The sequence below is a fragment of the Calypte anna genome, chromosome Z, assembly GCF_003957555.1.
Source record: "Calypte anna isolate BGI_N300 chromosome Z, bCalAnn1_v1.p, whole genome shotgun sequence".
Classification (NCBI taxonomy): Eukaryota; Metazoa; Chordata; class Aves; order Apodiformes; family Trochilidae; genus Calypte; species Calypte anna.
Genome location: NC_044274.1, coordinates 30,380,159 through 30,393,074, shown reverse-complemented (window position 1 = coordinate 30,393,074; position 12,916 = coordinate 30,380,159). Strand labels below are relative to the sequence as shown.

The following is a 12,916-nucleotide window of genomic DNA, read 5'->3' as shown; positions in this document are numbered from 1 at the left end:
GATTACTTATCAAGAAGTATTTAAGTGTAAAATCAGACAGACACGTACTAGGTAGTAGTTTTTAAAAACACCTGAACACTTTTCGAAATCCTGTATCTGCACCTTTTAAATCTCTTTTTTATCTACTTAAAAATCTTCCCTGTACTTCTTAAATTAGTATAATGCATCTACTCAGGCTTGTTTTGTTTAAAGAGAGTAGAAGAAGGGAAAGATTTCCTATTTACCAACTAGCTACCTCTGAACAAACAACTGAGACATACTTGCTCTATCAATTATATGTATGTTAAAATTCTAACTGATGAGAACAAAAAAGTGCTTTACTTACTCTGAACTAACTAAAATCAGTAGCTAAGTATAAGCACATAGAATCATCATAGTTGGAAAGGACCGTCAAGATCATCAAGTCCAACCATCAGTCCTAAACCACCTTAACCACTAAATCATCTTCCAAAGCACCACAGCTACAAGTTCTCTCAATGCCACCAGGGACAGCGACTCCACAATCTCCCTGGGCAAACTGCTTCAATGCTTCACCACTCATTTGGTGAAGAAATTTTTCTTAATATCTAATCTGAACCTCCCTTGGCACAACTAGAATCCATTTCCTCTTGTCCTACTACTAGTCGCTGGGGAGAAAAGGTCAACACCTGCCTCAACACAACCTCCTTTCAGGTAGTTTTTGAGAGAAAGGTCTGCACTCAGACTCCTCTTCTCCAATCCAAACAGCCCTAGTGCCTTCAGCCTCTCCTAAAATCTGTTCTCCAGACCCCTAGTCAGCTTGGTTGCCCTCCTCTTCACCCTCTCCAGCATCTCAATATGCTGCCTACACTGTAGCACCCAAAGCTGCACAGAGTACTCGAGGTGTGGCCTCAACAAAGCTGAGTACAAGGGTAAGATCACCCTCCTCATCCTGCTGGTCACACTGTTCTGATAGAGGCCAGGATGCCATTGGCCTTCTTGGCAACCTGGGCACACTGCTGGCTCATGTTCAGCTGTCAATCAGCACCCCCAGGTGGGCAGCTGCTGGGCAGCTCTCCAGCCACTCCTCCCCAAGCCTGTAGCACTGCTGGGAACTGTTGTGGCCAAACTGCAGGACCCAAGATTTGGCCTTAGAGAAACTCGTAAAATTGGCCTTGCCCCATCAATCAAGCCTGTTTAGATCCCTCTGCAGAGCCTCTCTATCCCTCAAGCAGATCAACATTTTCACCCAGCAATTAGCAATGCTTATAAATACTTGTGGACGTCAGGAGGATGGGGCCAGTATTTTTCATTGGTGCCCAATAACAGAAAAAGAGGTAATAGGCAAAACTTTCAACACAAGGGAATTTTATCTAAACACACAAGAACTTTTTTACTTTGAGGGTAGCAGAGCACTGGGGCAGGATGCATAGAGAGGTGGTGGATTCTCTAACTCTGGAGACATTTAAAATCATCTTCTTCTCAACTCTATGCAACCTATGGTGGTTGGACCAGATGATCTCCAGAGGTCCCTTCCAACCCCTAACATTCTGTGATTCTAGTGCAAAATCTAAATTTTACAAATATTTGCATCACATTCCAGAAAGTGACATTGTAACACTGCAGTCAAGACTACAGATCTTTCTCCTGATTACACATGTAACTCAGAATGCAAAAGCCCTACATTCATTAAGATTTTTTATGGAATCACTAATGCAGCTTGACTTAACAGTTCTGAAATTTCAATAGTGACAGTATATTTCAGCCCTAGTGATACTCAAATAGAATCTCAAATAAAGTAAAAACACTAAGGTACTGACATTCATCTATACTCACAGAAAACTGATACTAAAAGCTGCACGAGTTGAAACATGTTATTTAGAATACACAGGGATTTTACTATCACATTCTTCAAATATCTCACATCCTCTATACTGTAATTCATTTCAAATTTGAAAGTCAGAAAGTTTCATTTCAATTTACTTTAACCATTCCCCAGAAACTTCAGTATACAAATCATATGAAAGTGTTATGAAGCAGGACAGTTTGCTACCTTGCCTGCAGGGAACAATTTGGGCTAAACTACAAGATGTGCCTGTACATGAAGCAGCTACTGTCACTCTTCCTGCCTCACAGCATCCTAAACTGTAAATGCCTCTGGACAAGACAGCCTTCTGCAAGTACCATGGAAAGACTACAAGTGTACAGGAGCATAACCACAGCATAAATGAGCATGTGTGTGCCATTAAAAGAAGTCAGAGGGACAGAGTCCATCCCTGTGTGTGCTAAAGCAAGAAACAGAAGACTATGATGAGGCAACGGCATCAGGATCTCACCTGGGAAGGTCTAGAACATGAACTGGTGGAAAAATAAATGGTAGGTAAGAGAAGAGCAAGGAAGATCACTGATGCTTTTGTGGAGTTAATTGTCCTAATGTAGAAGAGGTATTATGTGCTGAAAAGGCAGATAAAGATAGATGAACTTGACACAAGGCAAGAAAGAGAATGTGAAGCAGAGGCACAGGCAGAAAGCAGAGACATGTTTCTTTTGCAGAAACTTGGTCTACTCTTTGGGCTGATAAAGGAGGCATATGAAGCTTATGAAGCTTCAGGCTTACTTCTAGATCTTTGTTCTAATACTTCATTAACAGAGAGTATTTGTCTCTATGTCTTTCTGTGTCCTTCTGAAAGGAAAAGCTGAAAAGACCCATTCTCCTGAAGAGAATTCCTGAATTAAAAATGCATTGAATTCTCATGATAGCCACAGTTGATTTAACAGTTCAAATGGTACCAACATGTTTCTGGGCATTTTTAATGCCACATTTAACAAACATATTCTGAGAAGAAAAGAAAAAACTTCAAAAATATTTTTTCAACATAAAATGTAAAAGCAGATGGGCCATTACCAAGCAAAATGTAGCAATCTCTGAACCTTTTCTTCAAAAATCTCCTTCAATTCTCTGCACAATCAAATTGTATCTGCACCAAAAACACTCATCAAGCAACTCAGGATAGATACACAGTCCAAAACACCTTCATCACATTAAAAAAGCAACTATTCCTACCTGATTTAACAGCTAGAACGCAGTTATTCTATTGTTTGTTGTGTAATAGAAACAGCAAAAATCCTTATTTTAGGTAGCGCTCACGTATTTTCTGTAACTTGTTGAAGAAGTGCGAAGAAAAAACATTCCTCCAAAATTTTACAAACTTCTATTTGCTCCTGTCTTGCCTCTTTCTTAATTAAAATAACCTCAAAAAAACTAAAAAAAAAAGGTTTTGAAGCAATTTTGATCTCCACAGCTGGTTTATAAAACTAAACTTAAGTCTCAAGGGAAATGGAAAGAGTTGGGAACATAACAGTCAATGAGACAGAAGTGAACTTCAGGATCAGATTATACCATCAACTTGAGTAAAATCTGTCTTCCATTGAAAACAAGTCATCTGCTGAGCCTTATGTTGAAATGCAAAGTTTTAAAGTTACCTATGTGTATACATATGCAACACTATACATATGCATACTCGCATACTCAACTTGTAGGTGTTTGCCGGAATTTGCAGCAAGTCTGAAATACCTGATTTGGCATGCTGAAAGCCATAAAATGAATTGTGCATCTCAACTTATGGTTCTTCCAAGACCCAAGATCCACATAATGGGGTTCATTCACTACAAATAAATAGAGCTCCACACTAGGGACCTTTTTATTAAAAAAAAAAAAAAAAAAAAAAAAAAAGTAGGTCTAGTATCATGGCTTATATTAATTAAAAATAAATTCTCAGGAGCTTGTACTCACTGTTTCTCCACCATTTCTAGACTCGCTGCAACCAAATGGGAAGCAAGTGACAAATACCAAAGGAGGTGAAACACCTCCAAGGGAAGAACACCTCCAAAACCTGGTGAGCAATAAACCAGAAAAGGAAGCTTTAAGTGTCCATGTTGTGATGCACCAGCTTCACACGATTCTGGAGTATGGTGTTTCTTTTTTTTGTTGTTTAACCCGGTGGATTAAAACAAGACTCTTTGAACAGTCAAGTATAAAAAGGTCAGCAACCACTAAAGTGCTGGGGTAAGATGGCCACCAGAAAAGCAGAACAAGATGAGCATGAGTTGGCTGAAGCCAACTTGCTGAAGCCACACTTTCCAAAACAGAAAATGTTGATACAACTACTGTGTTTTTGCCTGCCTTTGCTGAAGCAGCACGAGTCATAGCACCAGAGAACTACAGAATCACAGTGCTGACTGGGATGGAAGGATCCTTACACATCACCTAGTTCCAACCCCTCGCTACGGGCACTCCTTCCACAAAACCAGGAGGATCGTAGCGGTCTGCTGCCGAACTTCATTTCCTCCCATTAAAAAGGCCCACAGACGCTAACTCAGCGAGGTGCACCTCGCATACACGGGGCACACTCCGGGAAAGGGAAGCCAGGAGAGACCAAGCTGACTCAGCTCTGCAAGTGCCTTGCCGGCAGCTCCGAGCACCCCGCTAGGAAGCCGATGGCTGACGCGCCGCAGAGCTGTCGCCGCTCCCCTGCCATCCCCCGCCGCTGGGTCGCTCTCTCCGTCACCGTCCCCCCTTGCCCCCCCTCCCCATCCCCAAGGTGTCGGCAAGCCGGGGAGTGCCGGGGGTCCCACTGACCAGGCGGCCAGGGGCTTGTGGGAGCCAGGGCCTCGGGGAACGGCCGCCCCTCCGCTGCCCCCGGCGCCTCGCTCTCGTTACCTTGGTGTTCGTCATCCAGATACCGGACCCGCAGCTCCTCCTCTTCCTTTGCATGGGAACCGTAGCTCCTCCCGGCCCAGGGTATCACCGGCGCTCGGTGTCCGCAACGGCCGAGGGAAAAAGTCGCGGCGGCTGCTGCTGCGGCTGCCAGCCTGACTCGGCCTTGCAGGAGGCCCAGGCCGCCCAGCGCCGCCGCCATGCTGCTGCCTTCGCCGCCAGCACCGCCTCAGCCTCTCCCGACCGGCGGCCGTGGTACCGCCGCCCACGTGACCGCCCGCGGCACGCAGGGGCCGCAGCCGCCGCTCCCCTCCCCCCCCCTGGAGCCGCCGAGGTGCGAGGGCCCGCGGGAAGCCCGGTGCTGCTGAGCCGCGTAAGCCCCGCGACGGAGGCGGCGGGAGCAGTGAGGTAACTGGCTGGGCACCGCCCGGCTTGGCAGCGGCGCCAGGACGGCCGACCCCATCTCTAGCTGATGATGATGATGATGATGATAAAAGACTTTTTAGCTGGAAGAGACTGGGATTTCGCACACGTAGCTTGAAATACAATTCGCATGGCAAAGTTTCTCATTGGCAAAAATTACTGTTTAGGTTTTCTGAGAGTTCTCTACGGTGGAACTGTCACTTACTTGTGATGCACTTCCATAGATCCTGTCTTAAAGGCAACGTGCTTTAGCTTTATTGCACTGCATGAGGTGTGCGTTATGGCACCAGGTGAGAAATAATGCACGGGCTCTCCAGCTTCTCAAGTACCACAACCAAACCATGCCCATCCCAGGTGGTGGCATCAGCACTGACCAAAGCAACTACAGTCAATGATGGAGATCAGGTAGCACCTGGTTCTGCTGAGATGCAGGGCTGCTTGCACTGGTTTATCATCTCACTCTAAGCTCACCCTTCTTGTTTTAGGCCCTCGGAGTTACTGTTGCTTTGCAAAAAAAAGGATAAAACCAATTCACATCGGTATTCAGAGGTGGGTTTACAGGGCATAAGCCACACTGCAAGTGTCTGTCTGCTTGCACTCCATGCACACTGATACACCCACTGGTATGAAGCAAGTCAAAGTGGTAAAGGTGGAGGCAGGAGAGAGTTGCCATTGCAGATTTGCAAGTTGCAAATTATGCAAACTACAACCTAATTCAAAAGGACTTTAAAATTTCATCTGTGTATCAATACTGTAACACCTACTTGTGCCAGAATTAGTTTGCATTAGATATAAATACAGAAACTTAACTTGCCTCCTTACGCAGGACTTGTGAAAGGTTGCTGTAACAGCAGTTAATCTGAGACAATAATGAAGCTCAAAAAGCTGCGAAGTTTGCCTTCTTGACATCTATCTACTTAAAAGAATTAGGCCTTAAGTATTGAACACTTATCTTTGAGCCACCTCAGTTTTCAAAACTCAGTATTACTTCATCAGAGGAATAAAGCTGTACTGTTTCCAAGCAGAAGCTCAGGTGGAACCGTTTTGGTCGTCATTTGGGAAAAGTACCTTCCGCATTTCTTCTTTGTGCAGCTGGTCAGCACCTCCTCCACTGCCTTCCTTTTGGAGAAGGTCTAAAAATAATGTCCTATTTGTTGTCATAGAGCACCATGAACATCAGATGTGGAGGGGGCACTATCACCTTGCATTTGTTATGTTTTTCTATTTAAACAGGTCTGTAGCTTGTGATTAACAGCCTGTTCAGTAGTGCCCACAGGATACTGAAGACATTTCCAGAAAAAATGATTGAAGAATGCCCATCCTGGAAATTTTGTTAAGTCAAAGAATATTTTATGACAATGAATTTTGAAAGTTCATGCCCAATTATGTCAATAGAAACAGAGACATCACTATTGTAAAAGACATAGTATTCTGTAAAAAGACATTAAAGCAGAACTAGATTTGCTGCAGTGCCATAATGTGACCTCGAAGCTGAAGAAAGATGTGTTGCCCCTGTACAGCTGTGATTTGTAATGGTTCCTAGAATTGAGTACTAGTGAACACTTCACTGAGCAGAGGTCAGAGCCAAATAGCCTGTGTACAAAACACCCACAATCATGGTTAAAGCTGAAAAATTTTAGAAGTACCATTTTGTTTTACTCCATCACTATGTTTTTACTTTCTTAGCATAAGAACTAAAAACCAAATTTTATTTCTCCTCAGTTTTTGTGCATATTCCCACATCTATGCTGCTAAGATAAAAAGTTTTCTTTTGAGTGACTCCTCTAGTATTTAATGTTTGTGAGGAGTGGTAATACAGCTATCATTGAAATGTTTCAAAGTTGAAATTCTTGAAAGTTTTTTGAAGTCTACACAGTAAATGTTTTTTAAAATGAAATTTTAAATTTCTGACAGAAGACGTACATCTGCCAGCTACAGTCAGTCATTCTCTCAGTTTTCTCTGTGTTAATGCTTTAAATTCTACAGTAGTCATAAATGAGAGTGGTTTATTTTGTAGTAAACCACATTTGGTGTGTTTTGCAACACTGTATATTCTGCTCCTCCCATTCCACTTATATTCAAGCATGAATCAGGACTCAAAAGCAGCTTTCCATATACCCTTTTTTCTCACTGTCATTTAATTGTAATAGCACAGCTTTAAAGTCATAGCAGTACATGTAAAGCACAGTTACAGAGGGGAAGTATAGTGGCAAGTAGATTAATATTTAAAACATATATCCTAATAAAGAAAAAACAAATAGAGCAAAATGAAAAAAAACTGTTAAGTAACTACCTAAATAACTATGACATACTTGGTAACATGATTGCTGCTACACACAGAAATCCAAATACTGGTACTTGGTGATAGGTAAAATAAATTGATTTAGCACAGCTGTATAGATGTTGACTCTGCCTCCTTTACTTCAGAGAAGTAATGTTACTTTAAATGAAAACACAACCGATGTAGATGAAGAGTATGTCAGCAATTCTCTGCACTCACCTGTTACTTTTATTATGGTCCCTCAATCATGATGTGATTTTTTCATCTTTTTTTTTCTCTTCAGAAATTATTCTTACTGATCTGTCTGCTTGGGTGTGCTCCCAAGTTTGCTTATGTGGCACTGATTACTTGGCTCTAGTAAGTATTGTTGAAAAATGTGTCACTTGTGCCTCAGAGCGCATAACAGATTCTGTCTTCGCATTTATGTCAACCCCATTTATTTGTGTTACAGTCTCGCATCTTGAAAATGGAGGCAACTGCATTGGATTGATTTAGTGGACAGCTGTCTGCCCAATGGGAACTAATTGCACAAAGCACTTAATGAAATACTACTTCCTAAAAATGGAAGGCAGAAACAACCAAATTGTCTGTCCATTTTCTGCAGATCACAAACAAGGCAGTCTGCTAAAACAATTACAGGGACATAAATGTGCTGAGCAAGGACTCTTGTATGGGTTAATTGGCAGTAGTTGCCACAGAGCTACAGCCATGTAGAAGTGGAAGATCAGAGCCTAAGGAAGGCCTTAGGTACTTGTAACAGGAATTGGGGAGATATTTAATAAAGAAAATATATAAAATATTTTCTTTTGGAGCAGGACGTGCAGTTAATCCCAAAAGGGCATGAATTATAGGTGTTTATTTCTATGGGGCTAGATGTAAGAAAAAGTATTGGAAACACAATTGACCTGCAGTGGAGATCCCTAAAAATTTAGATAATTGTATCTAATTGCAACTCCAAGTCTTTGAATGCTGATGTCTCCTTTTACCAAAGCCTTCTAAAAGCTTTTTAAAGTAGCTCAGCATAACATTCACTGACTCAGTTAAACAACTACAGATTGCAGCAAACTGCAACCAAACTGCAACATCATTGAATACCCTACTTATAAATATTGTTAGAATAATTTATTTTCTTTATAATCAGGCTTCTAGATAACCCTTTGTCTGAAGCAATTACTCCCTTCCACCTCTGCATCCTTTCGAAGAAGTCCAGAGCCAACATTACTGTATCTTAAAGGATCTTTGCTTTGGCAACTGGGAAGGAAAGGTTTTATTAGCGGGGCATGGAGGAGGTGTGGGCAGAGGCAAGGGGTATTGTTAGTGAAGTTGAACAAGAAGCACAGAACCAAAGAAGAATACTACTGATGTAATTGGCTTTTGATTTATGATAGCTGATATGAAATTATATTAGAAAATTGATTTCCCAATTTTACCAGTGTTCCTTTATGTGTGGTGAAAAGCTATCTGGTCTCCTGCTAAAAAGCAGACAACCCTATCAAATCTATGCTATCTAGAATAATGAAGTAGAAGTAGGTATTATTCCAGAGGAAGCATTTTGGAACAAAGAATTATGGATTTAATAAAAAAAGTGTCTATATGCTGATAGTGTGCTTTCCATCCCGACAAACATTTGGTGAAATATAAGGGGTAATTCATAAGTAACATTTTGTTTAAGTCTTTGAATTAAGGAAATGAAGGACATTTCAATAGAACTCTCAATGAAACAAATTGAAAATTACAGTCATCATTACAGTCAGGAGATGAAAAACATTGTAATGCTTTTGTCTTGATGTAATGTGATTTATAGTGGAAAGCACTTGCCAAGAAGCCCTTCACTGTTTAAGGGCAATGTATTTGTCATGAAATCAAGGTTTCTACTGAGAGCTACAAAAAATGTGATCCTTTTTACTGAAGTTATGTTACTCAGAAAAATCAACTCCACAGACTGTTCTTGTCAGATGTAATTCTTTACAACTGTTCATGAGCAAGCAGGAGTTAAGATGTACATCACATTTCTGTATGGCATAATTACATTTCACTTCTGTTCAGCTGATTTTTATTTTTAGGTGGTCCATGTCTTAACACAGTAACTGAACTTACAGTGTTTGTACTGTACATAGTATGTAAAGATATTGTTTACCTTTTTTGCTAAAAGCAGCATCATAAGAAAATTGCATAATTCCTGCAAAATACATTATGCCCAAATCACTCTGAAGATAAATTTTGAACTGTTACGATGTGAAACTTCTATGTTCATTACTTTTGCTTTTTTAGTCTTTTAAAACTGACACTATGTTGTGGACAGATCTATTTAATCTCTTATTCTTTCTAAGAAATTACATTTATTTTCATACCACATGGGGAAAACACTGAATAGGTTTGGTACTATATTCAGCTTCATTAGACTAGGTTATCTTTAATATTCTAACCTTAACTGTATTTTCCTGTATTCTTTGCTCTCTACATAGTGATGAGACTAGGGCAGTCTGAAGAGCTGAACAAGAAGGTTGAACAAAAGCTTATTTTGTCATATCTAAGAACTCTTCAAATGTCAAAAATATCTGAATTACATTATTATCCGAATTTCCAGGACAAAGCAAAAGGATAAATAATCATACAATCATAGAATCATAGAGTTGCTCAGGCTGGAAAAGACTGAGTCCAACCTTGTTTTCATCCTGTTACACTGTTTCTGATGACCCAAATCACAGTCTTCATACCATTCATAGACATATGACAAGATGAATGAAGATCTCCATCAGCTAAGAACTCCGTATTTTGTCAATATTTGTTCATCATAACCTTTTTTCTACTTAAACACCCCAGTGTAAGTAATTCGTCTGTGTAAGAAAACAAGATCTTCAAGATCAAGAACAAGATCAAGAGCAACAATGGATGTAAAAATAAAGGAAAATTCTAAGAGACTAGTATTCTATGTGCTTAAACACAGACTGAATACAGAGATATTTACCAATACCAGTAAATGGGTTTTGACAACACAGCAGTTTTCAGACTGTCAGCAAATGGCACAAAAAAAAAAAAAAAAAAAAAAAAAAAAAAAAAAAAAAAGTTTATGTATGTAAGCACCTCAGTAAAGTGGAAAACTTCACAAAACCTAAACCACATTTCCAAGACTAGGCCAGAATGTTAAGCTAGTATTGTCCTCAGTCTTCTGCTTCAGCAATAGGCCTTAAATTTCAGCAATTTGATAGCATTTTTGCTGTTTCAATAGTAGAAATTAAAAAAAGTTGAGTATGTTCTTCATTTATAGAAGTCTTCCAGAAATGTCATTTCCTTCGTTATATACCATATAGCAATATGTGGAAGAAGTAAAAATATGAATAAGAACAGGATGCTTCCAGTTCTGATAGAGTATTTTAAAACTGCTTAGTGGGAGATATTCCCACTGTGTTCAGAAGAGCTAGCAAATGGTGAACAGTGGAATACATGTTTAATACAACTGAGTATATTGGAAGAGGTCTTGGTGTCATTTTTAATCCATGTTATTAATAAGACTCTAACTATGCCTTCAAGATTAGCATTTTTTGCAAGAGAGATATTGAGTATCCTTGGCATCTTTCTCAACCCTTGTCCTACACCCTCTGCCAGCGAAGCTTAAAGGAAGAGTGATGTAGTTCTTCTGATAATGGATCAAAATACAATAAGTAACTTTTTGTAAAATTAACATTTCACCTCTGACCTAGGTACTTCTTTTCTTCTTCTTAACAACAAATCACACAAGGACAATGACATGTATTTGCTAGTGCTTTTTTCCCTTCAGTGGTTTCCTCATGTGTTAATATTCAATTCTACAGTTTTGCCTTAATATTGATGGGTGTGTTTTTGTTATTATATAATGCTACTTATTCGATTTTATATAACCATGATTTTCCAAAGATTTCCAAAGATAGAGACTAATTTTACAAGACGTGGCAGATGAACAACAGAACAATTTATTTTTTTTGGGGGGGTGGGGAGGGGGAAAGCTGACTTTTAACTTACCAGAAATAAAATGCATAGAGTTTTTACATACATTGTAAATTTTAAGTACAGACCATTGTAAAATTATTAATTTTGTGTTTTAAATTAAAGCAGACATCTGAAACTGGATTATTGTTGAACAATTAATATTTTTATTGACTGACAAAGGAGCAGAAGATGTAGATAAGGAGATAATAGATAGTAGAAATAGATAAGAAGTTTAGGAAGACCTATATTTATGGTCGTACATGGAACAGTTAGAAAAAGAAATCTTGTATTTTAACTGGATAAGGAAAAACAATTGATTCCTACCAATGAGAACAATTAAGAGTATTACTGTAGAGGGAACTGAAAATCCATTAATTTGACAATTTTTGGATTAGACTGCAAAAATAGAGAAGAATATGTTCTTGTGCACTGGTGTAGCTTAAGTGGATTTTTCCAGCCCTAGTGTCTATGATTCATGGTCTGAAATCAAAATAAGGAAGAGACTCAGAAAATATTAAGGTCTAGTCAAAGGAATTCAGAATTCCTCATTCCTCTTCTTAAGACTTACATCTTATTCATGCATTTTTACTTCTACAGCCCTAGCTAATAAGGCTGTATAGCTTTTTCACATTATAAATTTGAAATACCACATTTCCTGTTTATCTGCTTTTTATATCTAAATCATGTTTCTCTCCGATCTGTATGCAAATTTTCATACATGGGCTAAAGGTTTCTGGAGAGAAAACTGAGTCTTCTTACCAATATAATACTTATTGCTATGCAATAAAATAATAGTACTAGACATTTCAAAAAGGAATTGATGAGGTGATAAAGTGTTTAATTAGGTATGAATTGGATACAGGTCGAGATGTGATAGCAAATCTAAAAGATAGTAAAAATAATTTAGCAGTGCAATAATCTTTTCCAATTGTGTTATTATAATAGACACATATTTCTTAACTAAAACTATAATTCAAAAAGTGCTCAGAGAACAGCAGTAGCTAAACCATTACTTCACATTTTCATGTGTTATTAGAGAACAGTAAGTTTTCAACAGTGGCTGTTCCATAGCAAATCATGTTGACTACATGTGCATTCTTTTATGTTATAAAAAGAAAATATTAATCGAATTGTATCAAATTATATTAAACTTCTCTGTAAGCTTGTATCTGTCATGCTAGTGACAAGCAACATTAAATAAAATGTTTGCTGAAATGGAGATGAGGAGAAGGGTAAAACACTAAAATCTAATGAAAGCCAGGCTATAAATAATACAAAAATCTTTCCCGTTCTTAGAAAAGACTTGTGAGTATGATTCCATATCCTATGTACCAGTAAGTCCTGCAGCATCTCCACTACCATACATATTTTACTTGTATGTTTTATCTTTATAGATAAAGGAGCAGAGAGCTGGACTCAATGATCTTTGCAGGTCTCTTCAAAATTAAAATACTCTGTGATTCTATGATATTGCTGGCAAAAGCAAACCCACACACAGCTGAGCTCATGTTCCTAAATAGGGATCCACATGGTTTATAGATAATCACATTAATCCCCTGCCAATTATCTGA

General features: G+C 39.0%; 1 protein-coding gene across 6 annotated transcripts in view; it reads right to left on the bottom strand.

The window, feature by feature from the left end:
• AUH (AU RNA binding methylglutaconyl-CoA hydratase) overlaps positions 1 to 4,913 on the bottom strand; it is a 105,576-nt gene extending 100,663 nt beyond the window's left edge. For 4 of the 6 annotated variants that reach the window (XR_003988719.1, XR_003988720.1, XM_030467734.1 and 1 more), the window contains exon 1: positions 4,679 to 4,895. Coding sequence is in view for 3 of the 6 variants with exons in the window: in XM_030467734.1 (XP_030323594.1) it covers positions 4,679 to 4,877 (199 nt within the window). In the remaining 3 variants the exon portion in view is untranslated. Of the gene's footprint in view, positions 1 to 4,597; positions 4,659 to 4,678 lie in introns of those variants that run through there. The other 2 variants (XM_030467733.1, XM_030467737.1) reach the window with 2 other exon arrangements.
• Between the last annotated feature and the right edge of the window lie 8,003 nt (positions 4,914 to 12,916).